A 24593-nucleotide genomic window follows, 5' to 3' on the forward strand; every position below is an offset into this window, starting at 1 on the left:
CTAACCGGACTATAATCCCCCGGGTTTCCATCTCGCATCTTTCTTAAATCGTGAAATTACTGATATGTGCAGATTTCCAATTAAAGGAGCCTTAGAAGGTTATAGTTAGAGCATCTGCAATGTTTTAATATACTCATTAAAACCCAAACCATCTGTCCTTGAGATATGTTACTTTTTGCTGCTTTTATTTTTTTCCTTTCTAATAATTTACTTGCATTTATTCTAGTAAATCAGCATCCCCCGCACCACCCCCCTCCCCCCCCCCCCACATTCATGATATTGACAGGTGCAGCACCACTAAGGCTAGTCTAGTAGCAACAGTAATGCAAAGTAATATTTCAGTATGGTCACTACTACCTTACTTTTCTGATGTTATGTTTCATTAAACCATATCATTTTTTTTTAGGTTTTGATAGTGCTTGCATTTTATTTAGCTCTTGAATGTTTAGCATTTTTTGCTATTCTTTGCATCTCCCCCAGTCTCCAAGATCTGTACTAGATTCTTATATATCTCTTTATTTTTGTCATGCATGGCTTTTTTTTGTCAAATAAACCTCTTGGCCCATAAGTTTACTAATTGTATGATATGTGTGATATTAAACCCTTCTTGAAAGCCTTTCACATATCTAGTGTTACTTTACCCATTAACAGATATGCCCAGTTTGTTATGGATAGTCTTTGTCACTTCACTTGGAGGTTAGACTTACCCAAGGCTAATCCAGAATCCATTTTGCATTTTTCTTTTCTGAACAGTACATCAAACTGGATTATGTTCTGATCACTATTTTACAGATATTCATGTGCCATTAGACTGTTAACAAAATCTTCCTCCAGAAATGTATCACCTTTCAGACTTGAATTAGTTTGCTTATCCCAAAACATCTCAAACATAATATCTCCACCAATGCCATCCTGCCTTTGCTACATTCTTCTCTAATTTCTCCATTCTGCTAATTTGCTGTTGCTATACCCAACTCTCTCCAGCATCTTAAATAATTTTCTATTTCTTAACTGATAGCTAAATTCTTTTTATATTCTCTCTCATCATTGATATGGTTTACTCCTGAATCACTAAGGGTATTCCTACCACTTTCCCTGTCCTTCTTGTCAACTGTATAACTTAGTACATTCACTTCCCAGCCCTGACCACTTTGCAGTCCCATCTCAGCTGTTACCACGTACTATCTTTCTGACATATCCACTTATGCCATCCGCATGCAAGGGAATGATAATGGCATTAAATGTCAAGGGGAAGTGGCCAGACTTTCTCTTGTTGGAGAGGGTCAGTGTCCGGCAATTATTTGGAATGAACTTAACTTATACCAAACCCAAATGATGCCTATGTGTAGTTGGGCACAGAAACAGACTGTCATTATACAAAGATTTACAAATGGTAATGATATTATAGTCATGAATGAACATGTAATTTCTGAAATGAGTAAGGGAAAGCCAAGAATCCCATAATCAGAGAGGTCATTTGGCCATCAAATCAGTGCTAGCTCTATTCAAGACCTATTCTGCTTATCCCACACCCGCAACTTCTCCCCATTGATCAGCAAAACTTTTTAGCAAGCACTTATCCAGTTTCCTTTGAAAGCCACAACTAAATCTACCTCCCTTACTCCCCCTAACAGTACATTCCAGATCCTAAGAAATTGCTGCAAAAAAAAAGTTGCTCGTGTCACTTTTGGTTCTTTGGCCAATCACCTTCATTTATAACCTCTGGTTCTTGATCTTTCTGCCAATGGGAACAGCTTCTCTCTATCTGGATCCTTCATGATGTTAGGTATATTTATCAGGTTTCCTCTTAACCTTCTCTGGTTAAGAGGAAACAACTCCAGTCTATCCATGTAACCATTCAAGTATGCATACGAAGTTGGTTGGGACAGGGATCTGACCTTGAGGAACTCCTGCAACTGCCACCAACTAAAACTATCTTCCTTTGTACCAAATGCACCAGTGGAGAAATTTTCCCTCATTCCTCTCAACTTCATTTTACCAAGGCTTCTTGATACTATGCTTAATCAAATCTCATCTTGATGTCGTAGGCATCAACTCTCACCTCACCTCTGGAATTTAGCTCATTTGTTCATGTTTGGATCAAAGCTATAAGGTTTGAATTAAGTAGCCCTGGTGGAATCTAAATCAAGTATAGTTGCCACGTGAACACCATCCTTAACATAATCCATCATTTTGCTAATGACTTAAAGTCAAATGAACAGCCAGTAATTGTGTTGCTTTTTGAGGACAGCATATATCTGAGCAATTTTACACTTTGTTGTATTGAAACTGCTAAGTAGAAGATGTACCTAGTTCTGGAATACAAGAGTTTGATAATGAAGCTGAGATGCTGGAAGCCTATAGCCTGCCTGTCTACATTTAGTTGGTTTGTGAATTGTGATTTGTGAGGAATCAAATTGGTTGTAGATTGGCTTCTGTAATGATGGAGACCTCAGGAGGCCTCCATCAACTAATCAGCAATTCTGACTGAAGATTGCTACACATTCTGAGCTTTGAACTCACTGAAAATGAGGATGATCATGGAGCCTCCGCCTCATACAACAAAGAGAGCCAGGTAATGTTTAATTATTCACCATCACATGGCTTGCAAGTGACTAGTTTTAGGGATGACGGATTTGCCATACAAGGAGAAATTGTGAATACTAGGTTTATGTTCCCTGGAGTTTAAACAAATGAGAGATCACATAGAAATTTACAAAATTTGTAAAGGACTTGAGAGGATAGATGCAGGGTATGTGTCTCCTGGCTAAGGACTCTGGAACCAGGGTTTACAATCTTAGAATGTCAGGTAGACTGTTTAGGATTGAGGTGAGGACTCTCTCCCACATCCACCCCACCACCACCACCCCCCCCCCCCCAATTAATAGGGGAGTGAATCTTTTGGAATTCTCTAACTCAGAGAGTTGTGAGGTTCATTTAAGTTTGTTCAAAACAGAAATAGTTAAATTCTGGATAATAAGGGAATCCAGGCATATGCAGATAGTTCAAGAAAATGGAATTGAGCAACAAGATCTGCCATGATCTTGATCAATGACAGAGCAGAGCTGAAAGCCCAGATGGCCACCTTCCACTCCTATTTCTTCTGTTCTTATGTACAAGTTAGCATCTCATTTTAAAATACACCTTGGACTGTATCCGACCTCCTCTTCTACTTTCCCCATTGAACCCAGGTTATTCTCCCCCTCTTCCCCCTCCCCCCCCACTATGGCAATGGCAGAGTGAGGGACATCAGGTTATAAGATTACAGACCGTCACGGAGTATGTTGTGGCTTGTCGTGCTGCTGCTGATAACCCATAATGCCTCATGAAAGTCCAGCTTTGAGCTGCTACATTTGTTCTGAATCTATCTTTTCAAGTACAACTGTAATGCCATACAACATAATGAAAGGTGTCCTCTGTGCGAAAAGAAGATTTCATATAAAGGTGGTCTGTAAATTGGTTGCTCCCATCAATGTGTCATTAACAAATACATCTATGATAAGTAAATTACTGAGGATGAGATTGTATTCTTTTTCTTGTGTTGCTACACGTATCACCTGCCACAAACTGATAGCTTTGTCCTTCATTACTTGGCTGCGAAATCCTGCCTACTACTTCTTACGTTAGTAGTTCAAATACAGACTGAATCCTCCCTCTCCTCCATTATCCCTTCAAGCCAATTTAAAATGTCCCCACCTGATAGACAAAGTACAATGTTTACGAAAGAAACTATCTGGTCCTTTAATTATAGAATCCTGCAACTACCACATTTGCCCTCTTCCCCACTGTTCCAAGTTGTCACAATCAGCATACTGACTATCCATCCAACCAACAGTGTTTATCCACGCACTCACAGAGAGCAAGTAGAAAGCTAAGCCATTTAGAAGTGATCTAAAAGCTATGACAAAAGGTCATCAACCTGAAATGTTAACACTCTTTTTCTCTCTCTCCCCGATACTACATTTCATTATTTTCTGTTTTGTTTCAGAGGTATTGCCAGAAAACATTTCATTGCTCTCTCCCTCAAAAGTCAAAATCAATTGCATATTTGTAAACGGAGATTGATGAGTATTCAAGATCATAGAAGCATGCAAATAAATGCAGTTAAATATACAGAAATACAAGTCCACTTCAAAGGCTCAAGGTGCAGAGTGGCCTACTTCTGTTCCTCAGTTTGTTTGCCAATTATCTTTAATGTGTATCCTCTGCTTACTGATCCTACTAGTAAAAACAGTTTGTCCTTTGATCAGATATCGATCAAATCCACAGCCTCTCAGGGTTTCCACATCCCATTGCTGCTTTTCATCAAGACTGTGCAAGTGAAGCAGCTGCACCTAGTGTTCACACCATTCAAAAGAATCAATTTTGTTGTTGACATTGTTTAGCTTGTTGCTGAAATACAAATGGCCATTCACATGGAAGCAATGTTCTGTTGATAAAAGGTGGATTTCCTAAAACACAAAGCCAAAAGTCCAACAATACTCAAAACAAACAAAATCTGTGAGTTTGTTAGGTGGCAGGAAAACAGTACAAGCACTTTAACTGACAACAAACTGCACCAACTTTCAGTTTCTGGGAATCTGTTTACATTTCTTGACACATTCCTCCATCTGAAACTAAAGCAGCCTGTTTCACTCAACACATTGAAAACAATCCAAAACTTCTGTACCAAGAAATCCAAATAAAAGCACTGGCAACCAAATGTACAATTAGCCTCAGAACATAAAATCTTAAGAATTTCACTAAGAGGAATGCACAGCAGCTAGGACAAGGTGAGAAAATTATTGTAACAAACTAACGAGGGCGGGGGGGGGGGGGGGGGTGCGCACGGAGTGGGGATAATTGCTTTGGTGCTAGATACTCCTGAACAAATATTTATTCTTACGATCTCAGATTGGTGGGCTATGGGGTGAACGTCTTGCATTTATATGGCATCTTTATTCTGGTAAAATATTCCACAGTGCTTCACAAGATGGTTATCAGTATGGGGTCATGCAGTTTTCACTGTGCGGTAGTGACGAGGCTCGATGTGATGTTGTGGGAGTTAGGGGCGTTCTCTGCAGTCAAGGAGTCAGTGTAGGATTGTTGGGGTTTAACATGGAACAGAGGGGTGTCAGGCTGTACAATGTGTCTAGGTATTCATTGCAGAGTTGATGATTTGGGGGGCTCAATGTGGTTGGAGATTTCAGCGGTTCAGTGTAGGGTCATCGGGTAGGGTGCGGTGAGATCTGGGTTCAATGTGGAGTTAGTGGTGCCGTGTGGGGGCGGAGTGTTAACTGTGGGTCGAATGGGGTTAATGTGGGGTGGGGGAGAATCAGCATGTGGCGGAGGGGTAGGGCTGGGGCTGAGATCTGGGAGTTCAGTGTGGGGTCGGCGGGTTCACAGGGGGATGCAAATCAGCAATTAGGCCCGGTCTGGAGGCCGATGACGGCCGCTCCTGCAAATGTCCCCGGCGGCTCAGGAGGAGAGCTGTGACTACGCGCTATTGCCCGTGGACACTCGGCTCCTGTCGCAGCTCAGCCAGCGCCGGCCCCTTCCCACGGCCTGAAGTCCGGGGGCTGCCGCATCCCACCCCCAGCTGCAGCCTCCCGTGGACAGCGAGCGGCCCCCAGGCCAGAGGCGCGGACTCACTCGGGCCGCCCGGGTGATGCTCAGGTCCTTCATCACTTCCTCGAAAGCCGCCGTCTCCTCCGCCTGTTTCTGGGTGTGGAGCGCGATCTTCTCGCTGAATTTCCGCGGGTTGTTCGACGCCGCCATTTTCCGCAACCGCCTCCTTCATCCTACGCGACCACGCACGCAGCAACCCCTGCGTCAGCACGCACGGGGACAACAGCCTGGTGGAGGCTTCTCGCTCGACCTATTCTCCCCGAAGTTCATCCCTCATCTCGTCAGCCCACAGCCCTCATTCCCCATCCCCCGGACCCAAATCCCCTACGGCTGCCACCCGAGCAAGTCTACCCTTCATCGATGGAGATACAAGAGACTACAGATGCTGGAAATCTGGAACAACACACAAAGGAGCTGGAGGAACTCAACGGGTCAGGCAGCATCCATGGAGGGAAATGGAGAGTCCGGATGAAGGGTCTCGACCCGAAACATAGACTGTCCATTTCCCTCCATAGATGCTGTGTGACCCGCTGCGTTCCTCCAGCTCCTTTTGCTGGTTACCTCTGATCTATCCCGTCCACTGCCCATCAGCTCACTCCGCCACCCCATCCACTTCCCCCAGTCCCTGCTCCCTCATCCTTACACCCCAAAGCCTCACCCATCTTCCCTATTCCCCTCTCAGCGCACTCTCTCCCTTTCCGACTCCCACAAATTCTCTGCCTCCATTCTATCTGTTCGACTCTCTTCTAACACCGTTCTTTCAACCTAATCTCCATTCCTTCCCTCGCTGATCCTAACTCCTCGTAGTCCGTCCATCTTTCCGAAGCCTACATCCCACTAGCTCAGAGTTAACAAGAATGAGGAGTGGTGACAAGGATCCAGCCTGAACTTTGGGGATTAGAATGCTACAGGTAGCAGTAGCTCATACCTCAGCTGAAGGTGCAATATTACATTTTGTATAGAAAATGGTTTAAATTAGTGGCAGAACAGCATTCACTTTCCACAGACACAAATAATTCTCAAATATTATATTAGTGTTGAACATTCAATGCATTTTAAAATAGATTCCACACTTCATTTCCAGATGTCATAATCATAGTTTGATTAATTTGTGGAAAGAGGTCTCAGTTGCAGCAGAATTCCATGAATTTTGAACAAGTTCCAGATTTCTGAAGGATTCCAATTTGTTCTTCTGTGCATTAGAGTGCTTTCAAGAGACTTGCATCAAAACCTGATAATCATTCAATGATTTAAAAATCAATTTGGCTGGGAAGTAGAGGATGGGAAGACAACACGGGCTGGCATGCAAGAGTCGTGGGGCAACATAAGCTGTAGTGTGAGACACAAGGCAACAAGGGCTGCAGTGCGATCAACTCGCATTTTGATTTGCTTTGCTACACATTCACAGGCTGCAATCACATCCTTCCAGATCCATTGGCTTCTTGGATTTTTTGATTCAAGTAGCAGCTAAATAGGAACTTACTACAGTGAATGGAGCACCATGGAAATATTGAGCCCATGTATGGTGCAAAGCAAAGTAGTGAAGGCCAGCTTGGTACAGCAGTCAGCCGCCTTTTCATTCCCGAAACCAATCAAAGGCTCTGGTTGCAAAGTGGCTAGGTTGCTGAGCAGTGAGAGCTCCTGGGTAAAACTGGCTTTGAACGGATTCTTTACAATTATGGACAAGTAGGTCTGGTGATGTCATCAGATCCATCAGGCTCCCTCCCAGTCTCCATTCCAGCTGCTTAATTTATCCAGGAGCATTGTCATCACTATCTCTGTGCCGAAAGCTGTGGAAGGATTACAGGAGCACAGGCAATCCCTGCAAAGGATTCGGGGAAATGCAGGTCCCTCTCCCACTCATCCGTGCCAATGTTATAAACCTGCACAACACTGGTCACATTGTTTAAGTGCCAATTATAACCTCCCACCACATAGATCTTTCTCTGTAATACACAGCAACCTGCTTCAGACTGGCCTGTCCTCATTGGACTGACACTGGTCCACTGGTCAGTCTCAGGGATGTAATATTCAACAGCCAGGACATCAAAGCAGTGGTCAACATGGTCCATCCGGCCACCTAATGCATAGATCCTCCCATTTGCCCCAACCATTGAGTGAAGGACCCGTGGCTCATTCATTGGAGTCTTTTGTTCCCAGAGGTCTGTTTCGGGACTATAACAGTGAAGAGATTTCTTATCTTCGATGGTAATACCATAGCCTCCAGAGATGTAGAGCTTGCCCCCACTGGATGTGCCTGCATGTCCCCATGTCCGCCGTTTCAAGCAACACACATTGGTCCATTCGTTCCGTCGTGGGGAATAACGCTCAACTGTGGAGAGGCTCCCAGACCGATTACGGCCTCCAGTGGCGAACAGCATCCCCTGCAGCACATCCAGCTGGAACTGAATGCGTGCCTCCTGCATGGCACAAATGCGCAGCCAATGACTGAGATGGGGGTCATAGCGGAAACACCAGCTCACTGCCCCTTCGCCGCTCCGGTACTGCAAGTGCTGACCTCCCACTACATACACAAAATTGTCCAAGACAGCTACACAGGCGTGACTGCACCCGAACTCCATCTCCGGCCGCTCCGTGAACTGACGGGCATTCCCATCTGCAAGAACAAAGACTTTGCGGCTGACTGTCCTGTCGTTGTCAGTGTACGGAGTGCCACCGAAGGCAACGAGGGAGAGGGTGTCTGAGCGGATCATAGTTCGGGTGGACTGCATTTCATGTTGTCGGAATGGCAGAATTTGGTAATTAAAGGCTTCCAACAGGTATTGGCGACACATGGGATCATCTAGCATTAAGCTCTGCGTCTGGACGCTGTCCACCAGCTCAGTGGACTTCATCAGAGGGAATCGAATGTGGCAGAGGACATGGCTGGCACTAGCTTGTCGCGTCTCATCATACTGCAACCACCTGATGGCAGCGTGGAACAGGTCAACCTCACTGCAGTTCTTCAGCTTGTTGCTTTCCAGGAAGAAGACAAGTCGCTCGAGGGGAAGGTGCAGGAAATCCTCCTCCTCTGCAATTTGTAAGAAATGGGCAAAGGTAAAGGCATCCACTGACTCTTTCAGGGAGGAGAGGCTGAAAGTGGTGGCCATCTGGCCAATGTTGAGGCAAGTCTCCACACTCATGGCCGACTTTAGGAACTGCTCGCACAATTCAACCACAGGCACAATCTGCAGGAAGACAGCAGCTCCTAGCACGTCTTGTATGCAGTCAAGGTCCAATGTCACCTCAGCACTGTATGCAAAATCAATGATGTGTTTCAGACCCCTGGCAGACACCCCTTTCAACTCAATGACATCCTGGCCCGCTTCCCGCATTCCCCCTGTGAACATCGCCCTGGGAAGAAACAGATCCAGAAATGAACCAAACACATAGCAGATGGATGATCATGTCATTACCACATTGCTCAATGTAGAGTTTGCTGTGAATAAATCAGCTGCCTCATTTTTTACATTACAATTCTGAACGTCACAAATCCCTCCCAAACCTTCTCTGCTCCAAGAACAATCTCAGCTTCTCCAATCCCTCCACTTAACTGACACCACTCATCCCCAGGACCATCCTGGTAAACTTCTTCTCCAAGGGTTGACTTCCTCCAGCTGAGGGCTAACCAGCAATCTGTAATGTTTTAGCTTGACTTCACTGTTTTTCTATTCACTAGACCAATTTATGAAGCCTAGCATCCCATCTACTTTCTTAGATCACCTTATCAGCTTGCACTTCCACCTTCAACGATCAACAAAAAACATCTCCCTCCTCTGGCACCCTGTTTCACGTTGCCACTGCCTATCCATGTTATTTTCCTAAAGTGCATAACTTCACAGTTACTGGTATTAAAATGCATCTGCTATGTGTCAGTCCATTTTATTGGTCCACTTTTTTAGTTCATTCATAGGATGTGGGTGTCACTGGCAATGCTGACATTTATCGTCCATCCCTGATCTGAGGCTGTTAAGAGACATCCACATTAGTAAGTCTGGAGTTACATACAAGCATCCTGGTTAGGGATGATAGATTTCCTTCCTTGATGGTGGGTTTTTACAATAATCCTGTAGTCCCAAGGTTGTCATTACTGAGATGAGCTTTCCTTTTATCTAATTCATTGAACCTAAATCTCCCAGCTCCATAATGCAATTTAAACTTGCATCTCTGGAACGATGGTCCAAGAACTCTGTCTGTTAGAGCAGTAACTTAACCACTATGTTCTTGAAATGTACCTCTCATTTTCACATTTTACCACTTTGCCAAATCATCAATCAGCAAATGCTAAAATTGTACTCCCTATCTCCGAGTCAAGGCAACTTAAACATAAAATGTGCACTAATCACGGGTAATTAAAATTTCCTTCCATTCATCACCATCTCCTTTCTAATAGCCCTTACCATTGCCCCCTGATATGTGTTTCTATTTTTGTAGTAAGTCACTTCTGTTGTATTTATTCAAATGCCTTTGAGAGTCAATAAATAATAAGCATCTATTACATAACCTTCACCATTCCCTTCTACACAATTTGTGCTCAACAAATGCATGCTCAATTCTCAAAAGGAGAATTGATTTCATCTTTGACGAATCTTGTTGTAATTATTTTATGCTGGATCTACATTGCCTTTTCATTTTAATGCCATCCATCATTGGTTTATTTTTATTCCTCCCTCACTTTCCCACCCGCGCCAGACAGCACAAAGGCTCAATGCCAATTGCCAGGAGGGAAAAGAAGCTGAATCAGACAGATTTCTTCTATGGCCTCAGCTTAAAGATTTGACCTGCAAGCTGGGATGCAGCACTGAATTTCCTCTGTAAACATGGCTTGCAGTAATCAATACCTGCATTTCCTGCCTCAGTTGCAAGCTCACAGTCTTCCTATTGAAACACATCTGTAGTGCTCTCTTCTAAAGCATAAGTATCAGAATGCAATTCAACTCTCCCAAATACACTGCCAGGGTAATCCATTTGCTCTCAGTATACCATTTTTTTAACCAAATAAATTTATCGACTATGAAAGGCATTGCACCTTAAAAAAACACCACAATGTGTCCTCCTGTTTAACTCATATCACTGGATATATCTGAAAGGTTGAGATTGAGGTCAGTAAGTGATATCACACCCAGGCCTACAGTGCAGATGAGACCGTGAGCAAGATCAAAGTCGGGCTCTGATTGCTTAGTACGGTGATCTTCCTCATGCTCGCTGGGATATCACATTGCGGTCTTGTCAGAAAGAACACATTTATCCAGTGCTGGTACACTACAGCTTAGTTTCACCCAATGAATGACAGAGTAGTCAGAACTGCAACTCAGAAGATTCGCTTGTTCAGCTCAGTCCCCATTCATGCCAGTTTATGCTGAATGATTCACTATTTACCTCATTGCCAAAATTTGTATTATCAACAAATGTTTAAATACTATTCCCTACATCCAAGTCCACGTTGTTAAAATATAACAAGAAAAGCAACAGACCAATTTGGCAGTTACATTCGACATGCTCCTTTTAAAATCAAGGTCAGTGTGGCAATAAATATTCCTCCTTCAACAGATGCCAAGCCCTATTATTAGGCGGCCATCACTATGAAGTGGGAGCCATTCTCATGACTCTCTGCTCATACCCCACCCTCTGGCATCATTTCTGTTCACAGGATGTGAATGTGACTGGCGATGCCAACATTTATTGTCCATCCTTAACCGTCCAGAGTCCCAGGCATTATAAAAGAAACAGTTAAACAGGTGGGATACAAAGGATCATGACTGTCTTCATTGAAGAATGCTTACAAAAAATGGGAGCATAAACCAAGATACTTCCATTCTTTGAAAATGCTTCTGCGACAGTCTACTAAGTTAAAGGTGCTACATAAACAATTTGCCAGGCTGTTTTCAGTTAGACAACAAAAGAAAATCCCAAAATTAAAATCCAAAATGATTGTATAATTAATCGCCTTGCCAACCCTTTGCAAGATATCACCCATCCACACCATATATCCTATGCCTATCCACATCAACACAAAGCAATCCTGGAGGTTATATTGGAAGTGTCTAGATGGGTGGGATTATAAGAGTCACGACTGTTTTCTGCAGTCAAAGCATCCAGATCAAAGAGCCAGGGGCAAAAAAGTTAAGTGCAAGGAACTCAAAACAACAAAGAAGTCAAGGCTGTGGATTTTGCTACCAAGTAAGAAGTTAAAACAGAAACTATGTCAACATTTGAGATTAGATTATGACATGGGGCAGGAGGGAGATTGGGAATTGGAGTGATGCTGAAGGAATCAGTATCACTGACCGAGCAGGTAAATGTAAATGGAGCTATATCGTCACATAGAGGGGAAACAATGCCCTACTCTGGATGAAGTGGCCTGTTTCCATATTCTAACATATGGACATCTGTAAAGAAGTTAATGCAATATTCACTGGGAGGAAATAAATGCAACATGCAAGGCAATAGGAAATTACATGATTGACATCCTTTCATGGCACTCAAGCTCTAAATCTCATCAACAGACACTCTGTAGCTTCAATATATACTCGCTCATGTATGCATTGCAGCAACAACTCTTCACAGCCTGAAGAAACTATGGATTCAAGGATCACTCCAGAGATTTCCCAGCGTCCCAGGCCAACACTTATCCTCCATCCAATATATTAAAAAATCACTTGGCCACTGATTGGTAGGAGCTTGCTGTACACTAACTGCTAAAACATTTCTTACATTGATTATTCTTCAAAAGCACTTCAATGGCTGTAGAATTTACAATGACCAGTGAAAACTACAATATAAATGTAAGCCTATCCTTCAATTTGAACAGTACCTCACATCCCTGTGACCTCTGCTTCACAGCAGGAAAGCCCTAGGTGGACAAGATCCTCATTCTTAATGGGTCAGATCATGGGACCTTTTGATCCAACATGACAGCTTGAATAAGAGTAACTACAGTTAAGAGGAATGAGGGGATTTCATCAAAAGATACACGACCAAGTCCTGTTGCATTGTCCCATGCTCTCTACATATTTATCAGGTCCATGCGCAGAGAAACTATTTTATTGACATGAAGCATCCAGACTCCATCAAAATGGTATGTACAATAGCAGGGCCTCTGACAATGCCCTGAAGAAACCCCAGTCCTGAAACCTTTGACGGTCAGCAAAGCAGTAAACAGTATTTAATAATTTTTAAATCTCGCTATCTATTAAGTAGAAATAATTAAAAACATCAAACTGAAATAATTAAAAATAAAACTTACCTTCCACTTTGCTTCTTATTTACATCTTCATTGGCACAGGGTTTAAGAGGTAATTCTCAGTATAAATGCTGGGGAATCTCAGCAAAACTGGTTTGACTATTGAACTCCTTGTGGAGTCCAGCTGCACTGAAAGATTCAGAACACCAAATCTATCAGTAAGTTTGGGATTTCCATGTTTGAAATCCCAGACCAGCTTCCAATTAAATGGGTTGATGCAGGTGGTTCCAGGGTTGATGCTGAGAGACTTCTTCAGACTAGAGAATCTAGAACTGGGTCCATAATCTCAGAATAAAAGACTAGACCTGCAGGCCTGCGTTGCAGAAAATTTTCTTTTTTATTCAAAAGCAGACACCACTGGGCCAAACAGTGGGAACCACTGACCAACCTCATGCAAAGAACGACATACTCCTAAGACTAGGGCCCACCCCAACTCAGAATGAGGGATAAGGCACCTCCAACCAGCACCACCCCAAGAATAAGGGAGAAGTTGACTCCCAATCACCAACACCAACACCAACCCCCCACCATAAAACAGAATGAAGAGCGGGACTGGGACTTCATCCCACTCCGCCACAAACACAGAATGAGGTATGCGATGAAACTCACCTTTGAATGAGGGATAGGGTGACCTCCCTCCCCTACTCACTCCAGAATGATAGATGGGGCAACCCGCAACCCAATCACCCATCCCTTCATCACCCTCCATTCCTGAAGAATGAGGGATGGAACCCCACCCATCCTGTTCTCCCCACAGATGAGGGCAGGTATCACTTTTGCTCTCCCCAGAATGAGGGGTGGGACCCTACCCTTCTTGCCCTCACTCCAGAATGTGTGGAACCCACCCCTCCCTACCCTCTTCTTCTGAAATGAGGGACAGGACCCCAGCCTTCTTCCTCTGCTCTCATAGAATGAGGGACAGGACTCCAACCCTTCTCCCCTGTTCTCCCAACCACAGAATGAGGGATGGAACCCCACTTTCATCCATCTGAAACAAGGAATGGGTTCCCTCCAGAATGAGGGACAGGACCCTGCCAGCTCTACAGAGCCTGCTCAGCACCGATTCCCTGGTAAACACACAGCAACCTGAAGTGATGCAGGGAACTCACCGGAAATAGTCACTGCAGGCGGCCAACACTGCGCGGTGTACCCGGAATATCACCGTGTTCACCATTAGCACCACGTCCAGGAGCTGCTCATGGGCTCGGAGTGCCGACAGGCCCTGCAGGAGGCTGGCACTGTGCCCTGGGGCTGAGAAGGTGTGGCGCAGGGCACTGCTCTTCGCAGCCATGCTGTGGGGACAAAGAGAGCAAGGAGGCAGAGCATCAGTGAGCGTGGCCAACCCTCACCCTTCCTACACTAACCAGGGTCTGGAATCCTCTCAAATCCACTACACCACACCCTGAGGTGTGATCCTAGGGGAAGTGGGGGGGTAGGACAGTAGACTGGAAAGAGAAGTGGAGAGGCTGGGGGTGAGGAAGGAGAGAAAGGTGAAGAGGTGGAGATGAATGGGATGAACAAAAGAACATAAGAAATAAGAGTAGACCATTCTGCTTTTCAACAAGAGTAAGGCTTGTCTTCTGCGTCAATGTCATTTTCCTGCCCTACCCCGGATTCCTTTAATATTCGTAAATCTATCAATCCTCAATTATCAATGCAACCAACAAATGAGCTGTCACAGCTCTCCACAACACAGAATTCCAAAGATTTACCACCATCTCAATGGAGAAATTTCTCTTCATTTCAGTCCTAAATAACCTACTCCTTATTTTGAGACTGTGGCCTTTGGTTCTAATACTCCTTATTCAGAGGAAACATTCTCCCCCCTCTACACTGATGAGTCCTCTAAGACTTTTGTATCTCTGAAATTCTAGAGAATGAAGGCCTAACTTGTATACTCTCTCCTCATTTGACAGACTTGCATCAGAGGAAACAGTCTGGCGAACCTTTGCTGCACACCCTCTCTCATGAGTATGTTTCCAGATGGACTAAAAGATCAAGTATTCCAGATGTGGTCTCACAGAGGCCCTTTAAATAAGACACCTTGACTTTCATACTTGCAATGAAGGCAAACATACCATATTTGCATGTTAGCTTTCAGTTATGGGCATGGGACGGCAGCGGAGGGGGGTGGAGCAAGGAGCAGCAAGTGGTGGCAAGCACTAGGGGCAGGGCGGCCCTTGTGTTGGGTCAGGGATGGGGGAAGGGCTCTGTGTCCAGACGCAGGGACATGTCTCTAGATGGTGTTGTGGGGATGGAGGCGTGCCTGGAGCAGGCAGGTGGGGGAAATAAGGTGTGGGCTGCCAGCAGGGTTGCAAGTGGGGGGGGGGGGAAGAGTCAGGTTGACTGGACAACAGGAGAGGGAGTGGAGTGATGGGGAGGTGGAATGGGGTGAAGAGAGAGGGTGGGGTGGGGGTGATAGAAGGGGGTGATGGGGAGTTGGAGCAGAGTGTCAGGGAAGTGCAGTGGGGTGACAGAGGGGTGATGGGATGGAGTGGGGTAATGGAGAGGTGGTAGGGTAATGGGGGGTGATGGGGAGGTGGTCAGGTAATAGGAGTGGGGTAATGAGGAGGGGTGATGGGGAGGGGGAATGGGGTGATGGGGAAGGTAGGGTGAAGTGATGGGGAGGTGGTGAGCTAATGGGGTGTGGGGGTGGGGAACGGAGGGTCGGCTGATGGGGTTGGGATGACGGGGAAGATGAGGTGAGCCGGCGACCGGCGCTGGTGTGTGAGGCGACGCAGGTGAGGAGTGAATCGGTGCCGCTTCTCCCATTGCTCGAGCCGCCGTCTAGATCTCGGCCTCCCGACACTCCGCAGCCCGTCCGCGAACCGCTGACTGCTCCTAGGGCCTGTGCCGGGCTGAGGCCTCAGGCTCGCCTTTACCTGTTCCGCCGCTCGGCTGGGAACTCGCCGCTGCCGGACTCAGCCATCTTACCCGAGGGGCGGGGCGACTGCGCGGGGGCGGGGCCTGTTCTTTGGGGCGGGGCGGGGAGGGAAATGGGCGGGGCTATATTGTGGCTGGGGAGCCTCCTGGAGCAGAGGGTCACCTGAGGGTTTGGTCACTGAACGTGGCAGGGTATTACCCTAAATATGATCTCTCATGTTTAAAATTACTGAGGAATTCTTTTGCGGCAGTCTCTAGGGATCGAGGATGACTTCTTTCTCAGTTTGGTATTAGTATTGGTTTATTATTGTCACTTGTACCGAGGTACAGTAAAAAACTTGTCTTGCATACCGCTGGTACAGGTCAATTCATTACAAGTGCAGTTACATTGGGTTAGTACAGAGTACATTGATGTAGTACAGGTTAAAAACAATAACAGTACAATGTGTCACAGCTACAGAGAAAGTGCAGTGCAATCAGGTGCAAGGTCACAACAAGGTAGATTGTGAAGTCAGAGTCCATCTCATCGTATAAGGGAACTGTTCAAAAATCTTATCACAGTGGGGTAGAAGCTGTCCTTAAGTCTGGTGGTCCGCAGGGATCGGTTCTGGGACCTCTACTTATTGTGATATTTATAGATGACTTAGATGAGGGGTGGAAGGCTGGGTTAGTAAGTTTGCGGATGACGCTAAGATCGGCGGTGTTGTGGATAGTGTGGAGGGCTGTTGGAGCTTACAGAGGGACATTGATAGGATGCAGAGCTGGGCTGACAAGTGGCAGATGGAGTTCAATCCGGAGAAGTGTGAGGTGGTACACTTTGGAAGGACAAATTCCAGGGCAGAGTATAAGGTAAATGGCAAGCTACTTGGCAGTGTAGAGGAGCAGAGGGATCTGGGGGTTCATATTCACAGTTCACTGAAAGTTGCCTCACAGGTGGATAGAACAGTTAAGAAGGCCTATGGGATGTTAGCTTTCATAAATCGTGGGATTGAGTTTAAGAGCCGCGAAGTGATGATGCAGCTTTACAAAACTGTAGTCAGACCACACTTAGAGTATTGTGGTCAGTTCTGGTCGCCGCATTATAGGAAGGATGTGGAGGCGTTGGAGAGGGTGCAGAGGAGATTTGCCAGGATGCTGCCTGGATTAGAGCGTATGGAATATGAGGAGAGGCTTAAGGTGCTAGGACTTTATTCACTGGAAAGGAGGAGGATGAGAGGAGACATGATAGAGGTATATAAAATATTGAGAGGAATAGACAGAGTAGACAGTCAGCGCCTCCTTCCCAGGGCACCAATGCTCAAGACGAGAGGGCATGGCTTTAAGGTTATGGGTGGGAGGTTCAGGGGAGATGTCAGGGGGAGGTTTTTCACCCAGAGAGTGGTTGGTGCATGGAATGCACTGCCTGGGGTGGTGGTGGAGGCAGATACATTGAACAGGTTCAAGAGTTTGTTGGATAGGCATATGGAGGAATGTGAGATAGAGGGATATGCGGGAGGAAAGGGTTAGATAGTGTGAGGGTGGTTTGATGGACGGCACAACATGGTGGGCCGAAGGGCCTATTTTGTGCTGTATGGTTCTATGTTTTTTTTCTATGTGCCCTCAGTCTCCTGTATCTTCTACCCAATGGAAGAGGAGATAAGAGAGAATGACCCGGGTGGGTGGGGTCTTTGATTATGCTGGCTGCTTCACCAAGACAGTGAGAGGTAAGGAGGGAGGCTGGTGTCTGTGATGTGCTGGGCTGTGTCCACAACTTTGTAGTTTCTTGCGGCCCTGGGCAGAGCAGTTGCCATACCAAGCCATGATACATCCAGATAGGATGCTTTCTATGGTGCATTGATAAAAGTTGGTGAGAGTCAAAGGGGACAAACCAAATTTCTTTAACCTTCTGAGGAAGTAGAGGCGCTGGTGAGCTTTCTTGGCCATGGCATCTACGTGATTTGACCAGGATAGGCTGTTGGTGATGTTCACTCCCAGGAACTTGAAGCTCTCAACCCTCTCGACCTCAGCACCGTTGATGTAGACAGGTGCATGTCCACCGCCCCCTTTCCTGAAGTCAATGACCAGCTCTTTTGTTTTGTTGACATTGAGGGAAAGGTTGTTGTCATGACACCATTCCACTAAGCTCTCTATCTCCTTCCTGTACTCCGACTCATTGCAGTTTGAGATACGGCCTACAACAGTGGTATTATCTGCAAACTTGTAGATGGAGTTAGAGCAGAATCTGGCCACACAGTCATGAGTGTATAGGGAGTTGAGTAGAGGGCTGAGGATGCAGTCTTGTGTTGCGAATAATCGTGCCAGAGGTATTGCTGCCTATCCTCACTGATTGCGGTCTGTTTGTTGTAAAGTCAAGGATCCAGTTACAGAGGGATGTGTTGAGTCCTAGGCCTCGGAGTTTGGTGACGAGTTTGCTTGGGATTATTGTATTGAAGGCAGAGCTGTAGTCAATAAACAATAGTCTAATGTAGGTGTCTTTACTGTCCAGATGCTCCAGAGCTGAGTGTAGGGCCAGGGAGATGGCATCTGCTGTGGACCTGTTTCGGCGATAGGCGAATTGCAGTGGGTCCAGGTTGTCTGGGAGGCTGGAGGTGATGCGTGCCATGACCAGCCTCTCAAAGCACTTCATGATGGTGGATGTCAGAGCCACTGGTCGGTAGTCATTGAGGCATGTTACCTTGCTTTTCTTTAGTACTGGGATGATAGTGGTCTTCTTAAAACATGTGGGAACCTGAGATTGAAGCAGGGAGAGGTTAAATATGTCCGCAAATACTTCTGCCAGCTGATCAGCACAAGATCTGAGCACCCGGCCAGGGACACCATCTGGGCCAGATGCCTTCCTCGAGTTCACTCTCCAGAAGACTGATCTTACGTCCTCAACGGTGATCACAGGTTCAGCTGTATTGGAGGCTGTCAGGGTGGGTGGTGACAATCCACTTCCCTTCTGTTCAAAACATGCATAGAATGCGTTAAGTTCATCAGGAAGGGATGCGCTGTTGTTAACTATGCAGCCCATCTTCGTCTTGTAGCCTGTTATGGCATGTAAGCCCTGCCATAACTGACAGCTGGTCTGGGACTCTATTTTGAGTTTGGGACTTCCATCCTGAAGAGCTAACTCTTCCTCTTTCCTTGGATGCTGTTTGTTTCCAACATTTAATGTTTTTATTTCAATTTCCAACATTTGCACTTTTGATTTTCATTACTTGCTTGTACTCTGATTTTGTGGGAGCTGTGGTGACTGATGAGACCAATGTGGGAACCACAGACTTTTTCTCAAACAGGGCTGTAAGGTGGGTAGTTTGTGAGGTGGTGTGCTAGCTTCACTTCCTACTGAAGGACTCTACCTGCTCATCAATGCATGGTCTTGTGGTTGCTATCCTGAATACCCCTCCTCCACTTTGAGCAGTTTAATGGCCAGAGATTCCCAGGAGTCAGTAGGGGATATTGCATTTCTTCAAGAAGACTTTGAGCACATCCTTGAATCTCTTCCTCTCTTGAAGGGACCAAACGTATGTTCACAAATTAAATTACAAATTTATATATACACACACACATATATAGATAGATAGATATAGATATATACACAGCTTCCTTCTAAAGGCATTTCTGCTATTTGTCTCAACCACTTCGTGTGACAGTGAGTTCCGTACTTCCCCTATTATATGGATAGTAGTTTCTCCTGCTTTGTCTGTTGGATTTGTCGTTCTTTCTCCTTTATTGACAGTGTGGAGGTTTTGTCCCTGCAAGTGGAAACATCTCTGAATCTTCCTTTGCAAAACCATGCATGAATTTGAGAAGCTCTGTTGGTGATGGCTGGTTAGAGGCACTTAAACTCATAAAGTAGAACAGAAAGTGCCGGAAGTACTCAGCAGGCCGAGCAAGAATTATGGAAGGAGAAATGGAGCTAATGCTTCAGGTCAATGACCTTTCATCAGAGTTTTTGTACTGAAACTTATAAATGGTTCAGTGTTTTTTATTCAAGTATATCCTCTCAGTTTTCAGATGAAAGGTCATCAATTAAAATGTTAATTCTATTTCTTACTCCACGGATTATCTGACCTACTGAGTATTTCCATCATTTTTTGTTTTTATTATCAAATAGAACTTTGTTATAAAGTGGGAATCACTTCTTTTTCAGGCTCACAGTCTATACTTCACCGTTGAAATCAATCCTTCTTAGCTGGATTAACAGCTCATGGTCTGTCTTTATCCATCTCTGGCATTACACAATGCTTCATTTTTGGAGCAATTTGAGCTCTCTCAGTGTCTTGGATTATTTGTCAATCAGAAATGTTCCTCCTGGTGGGAACTAGTACCAAAAGTGAGGTAGCAGGTTCAGTTTGGGTGGTAAGATCCACGCTCCAAAGGAGAAATACTTTGGATGCCAGAAAGCTGAATCAGAAATTGGGAATTTTAAGTCCAATTTGCCACCTTCTATAGGTCCTTGGGTTTTTACTTTATTGTTCAAACTGCCGTGAGGATTTTTGTCAAATGCTTGCTAATATAGTACATCAAATGCACTACTCTCATTCACCCTCCTTGTTACCTCCTCAAAGAATTTGATTATTTTTATCAGCCATAACCTTTCTGTAACCTGTGCAGATTTATATGTCCTTTCCCCACCCCCCAATATCTTTCCCACCATACCAGGGTGACTAGTCTAAAGTTACTCAGTCTCTACCTTTCACTCTTTTAAATACAAATAGGCCTAACCTAGCATCTTGTCCTTGCATGCCTGCCACCCTTTCTTTTGCTGTTATACACACTGCTTATATTTCTCTGCCTGCAAGTCTCTCTCTCTCTCCCCCCTCTCTCTCTCTTCCCCCCCTCTCTCTCTTCTCCCCTCTCTCTCTCTCTCTCTCTCTCTTTCTCTCTTCTCTCCCCCCCCCCCTCTCTTCTCTCTCCCCCCCCCTCTTTTTTAAGTCTCTGCCTGCAGGGCCAGACCCAACCCAAACTTAAATACTTCATGACTAAGCACACTCGGCATGTCTCGTTGGGTCTCCTTATCCCAATTGAAAATTTGTTTTCCTGGTCTATCTCCAACCTTTTCATTACTGTGCTAACTCTAATTCAACAATGGTCATCACCACCAAAATACCTTCCCACTGATATCTTCTCTACCTGCCATTTCATGAAGCTGAGGAATAGTGGACACACTGATTGTTATCATCCAAAATTCCATAGATCCTAAAATGGTTTTGATAGATTTGATAGATTGGAAGGTAGCAAATGTAACCCCACTATTTAAGAAAGTTGGAAGAGAAAATGGGAAATTACAGATCAATTAGTCTGATTTCAGTAGTAAGGGAAATGCTAGAACCTATTACTAAGAAGGTGGTTACAAGGCATTCAGAAAATAATGATAGGATTGGACGGAGTCAACATAGGTTTATGAAAGGGAAATCATTTTCAACAAATCTATTAGAGTTTTTTGGGGTTGTAATAAGTAAAACTAGTGGCTGTGGTGTATATGAAGGCCTTCAATAAGATGTTACACAAAAGGTTATTAAATGGGATTGGGGGTAATTTACTGGTATGGATTGAGGATTGGTTAATAGGCAGCAAACAGAATAGGAATAAATGGATTATTTTCAGATTGGGAACATAAGAACAAAAGAGCACTCAATAAAGTCATGGCTGATCCACATTTTTACCTTCTCCCCATACTCTTTGATTCCATTCTAATTTAAATGTTTGTCAGTCTCCACTTTGAATATTGTCAATAACTACCTCCATTGCCGTCTTGGATGGAGAATTTAAAAGATCCATTATCCTCTGAGAGAAGTTCCTTCTCATTTCTTTCATAAATGGGTGACATTTTATATGGAAATTATGCCTCTTTGTTCTAGATATGTCTATTAGGAGAATTAACCTGTCAGCATTCACTCTGTCAATCCCCCACGGAATTATATATGGTTCAATGAAAACACCTCTCATTCTTTTGTACTCAAAATGAGTAAACTGTACATGCAACCAACCAAACCTTTCTTCATGCATCAAATCCTTCATCCCAGCAATCACCCTAATTTACCTTCTCTGCATAGCCTACAATGTAGGTACATCCTTCTTTAATTATGGAGAACAAAACTGTATGCAGTCTCCAGTGCAGTATCATTCCTGTAATGTGGTGACCAGAACTACACACAATTGCTCCAGGCATCACCCAACTCTTGTTTTATGAAGTTGTAACATGACGTCTCTGCTCTTATATGTGGTAGCTGACAACAGCAAGCATCCCATATGCCTCTTTCACCACCCTATTTACCCATGCTGCGATGATCTATGGACTTTTATCCCAAGGTTCCTCTGTTCATCAATACTGTAGTAATACTATATTTACTTTCTATGCCCTGTCCTTATTTGACCTTCCAAAATGCATTACTCCAAACTCATCAGGATTAAATTTGATCTGTCATAGCTCTGCTCATCTATCCAGCAGATCAAAATCATAACGTAGCCTAAGGTGATCCTATTCTCTTTACAACATCACAAGTTTCCGTTTCACCTGCAAACTTACTAATCTTACCTCCTATGTTCAAGACTTAATGTTGAGTCTCAGCACCAATCCTTCTGGTACACCACTGGTCACAGACTTCCATTCAGCAAAGCAAACCTCCGTCACCACTCTCTGCCTTCTACTAGCAAGCCAATTTTTGATCCAATTTGCCAGATTACCTTGGATTCCAATGCTCCTAATCTTTTGAGCCAGCCTACCATGTGGGACCTTGTCAAAGGCATCACTAAGGTCCATGTAGACATCTACTGCACTGCCCTCATCAATATTGTTAGTTACTTCTTCAAAAAATTCAACCAAATTAGTGAGACAAAATTTCATGAACAAAGCCATGCTGACTATCCTTAACCAATCCTGCCTTTTCAAGTGTAAATAAATCCTATTCCTTACAATTTGTTCCAATAATTTCCTGACCACTGATCTTTAGTTATCTGGCTTATCTCTGCTGCCCTTCTTGAATAATGGAACCACATTTGCTATCCTCCAGTCATCTGGCCTCATTTATGGCTAGCGAAGATGTAAAAATCTCTGTCAGGGTCCCAGCAATTTCCTCCTTTGACTCCCATAGAAGCCTGGAATACATCGCTTCAGGCCCCGGGGACTTATCCACCTTTATGTTCTCCAAGACATCTAACATCTCCTCCTTCTTAATGCTAACATGCTCTAGAAATCACAATCCCTCTCCCTGAACTCTTCATCCAATATTCTTTCTCCGTAGTGAATACAGATGAGAAATATTTAAGGCTCCACTCACATCTCGAGGCTCCATGCACTGATTGGCTCTTGGTCCTTAAGGGAAAGTTCTTTGTCCCTGGTTACTCTCTTACTCCTATTATACTTATAAGATGCCTTGGGATTCTCCTTAATCTTGCCTGGCAATGATATTTCATGGCCTGCCTTTGTTTTCTCAACATTTTTTAAGTACTTTCCTATACTCAAGGGTGTCTCCAGATTTCATTCGCCTATACCAGCCATGTGCTTCCTTCTTTTTCCTCATCAAAGCTTCAATATCCCTTGTCATCTAAGGTTCCTTAACTTAACATCCTTACTTTTCGCCATTGCAGGAACATGAGTTGGCCCTGAACTCTCACTATCTCACTTTTAAAAGACTCCCAAATGTTCAATGTCATTCTACACAGAAGCAGCTTCCCCCAATGTAATTTTGCCTTCTCCCAATTTAGGATCTTAACTTCCAGACCATCCATTTTCCATAACTATCTTGAAACTTATAGAGTTACAATCACAATCCCCAAAATGCTCTCCCAAGACATTTCCACCACTTGTCCAGCCTCATTTCCCAAGATTAGGTCCACCTCTAGTAGGACTATCTATTTATTGGTTCAAAAAGTTCTCCTGGATACGCAAATTCTACTCCATCTAAGCCCCTCTCTTTAAAGCAATTCCAGTCAATGTTGGGTAAGTTAAAATCCACCACTATTATAATCCCATTGCTCAGACACCTTTCTGTCATTTGTGCATATCTGCTCCTCTAATCTCCTACAGTGGCCTGTAGTATAACCTCAGCAAAATGATGTTCCTGTTTCTACCCATACAGTCTAATTTGAAGAGTTTTCCAAGACATCCTCCCCGAGAATTGCAGTGATTTTACCCCCTATCAATACTACAATGGCCCCTCCTCTTTTACCTCTCCCTCTATCATGGTTGAAACTTATAAACCCTGGAATATTGAGCTGCTAGTCTTGCTCTTCTTTCAACCATGTTTCTGTGATTGCAATAATATTGTATCCCATATGCTGATCAATGCTCTAAACTCACCTTACCTTTCTTTGCATTAAAATATATGCAGTTTAGCCTACCAGTCCTCCCATGTGCCTTATTATGCCCCTGTCTGCTTTGCTTACTGGACTTGCTTCATTTATCTTCTTTATTTGATATTTCCTCACCTGTTGTAGTACTACTCTGTGTCCCACCCCGCTGCCACATTAGCTTAAGATCCTCCCCAACAGGATGAGTAAACCTGCTGGTCCACCTTTATCCATGCTATTTGTTGTAGTCTCAAAGAATTTTAGCAAATTTGTCAAATTGGATTTCTCTTTCATTAAACTATGTTGACTCTGCTTGATTGTCTTATGATTTCCTAAATGTCCTGCTATTACCTCCTTAATTATGGATCCCTGTATTTTCCCAATAACTGATGTTATTGGTCTGTAGCTTTTCGTTTTCTGCTTCCCTCCTTTCTTTGACAGCGGCGTTACGTTTGTAGTTTCCAATCCCCTGGGACCTCTCCAAAATCCAGGAAATTTTATTAGATTACAACCAAGGCCTCACTATTTCTGCAGGCACCTCCTTAAGCCTCCTTTGAGAGACTGCAGCTGTGGGCTGCTACAG

General features: G+C 44.3%; 2 protein-coding genes across 6 annotated transcripts in view; both read right to left on the bottom strand.

Annotated features, from left to right (window-relative positions):
• The window catches only part of LOC127582586 (CREB-regulated transcription coactivator 1-like), a 47206-nt gene extending 41448 nt beyond the window's left edge, over positions 1-5758 (bottom strand). For 2 of the 3 annotated variants that reach the window (XM_052038011.1, XM_052038010.1), the window contains exon 1: positions 5632-5758. In XM_052038011.1, coding sequence (XP_051893971.1) covers positions 5632-5757 — 126 coding nt within the window. In that variant the 5' untranslated portion in view covers position 5758. The remainder of the gene's footprint in view (positions 1-5631) is intronic. The other variant, XM_052038012.1, reaches the window with a different exon arrangement.
• Positions 5759-6620: 862 nt separating this feature from the next.
• Positions 6621-15795, bottom strand: klhl26 (kelch-like family member 26). 3 transcript variants are annotated; one of them, XM_052038014.1, is made up of 3 exons: positions 15733-15795; positions 13960-14142; positions 6621-8859 (listed from the first exon to the last, which is right to left on the bottom strand). In XM_052038014.1, the coding sequence occupies exons 1-3, from the start codon at positions 15777-15779 to the stop codon at positions 7380-7382; spliced, it is 1710 nt and encodes a 569-aa protein (XP_051893974.1). In that variant the 5' UTR covers positions 15780-15795; the 3' UTR covers positions 6621-7379. The 3 variants fall into 3 exon arrangements, with proteins under 3 accessions (XP_051893974.1, XP_051893973.1, XP_051893975.1); XM_052038013.1 differs by having other exon boundaries at positions 6622-8961; XM_052038015.1 differs by lacking the exon at positions 13960-14142 and having other exon boundaries at positions 6652-8961; positions 15733-15762.
• Between the last annotated feature and the right edge of the window lie 8798 nt (positions 15796-24593).

Source organism: Pristis pectinata, chromosome 24 (genome assembly GCF_009764475.1).
Source record: "Pristis pectinata isolate sPriPec2 chromosome 24, sPriPec2.1.pri, whole genome shotgun sequence".
Taxonomy (NCBI): Eukaryota; Metazoa; Chordata; class Chondrichthyes; order Rhinopristiformes; family Pristidae; genus Pristis; species Pristis pectinata.

Excerpts from the sequence above, each read along its gene's own strand:
- klhl26 (XM_052038013.1), bottom strand. The coding sequence starts at position 15,779 with ATGGCTGAGTCCGGCAGCGGCGAGTTCCCAGCCGAGCGGCGGAACAG. Across the intron at positions 14,143-15,732 it reads CCAGCCGAGCGGCGGAACAG|CATGGCTGCGAAGAGCAGTG; the intron begins GTAAAGGCGAGC and ends TTGTCCCCACAG. Across the intron at positions 8,962-13,959 it reads GCCTGCAGTGACTATTTCCG|GGCGATGTTCACAGGGGGAA; the intron begins GTGAGTTCCCTG and ends GTTTCTTCCCAG.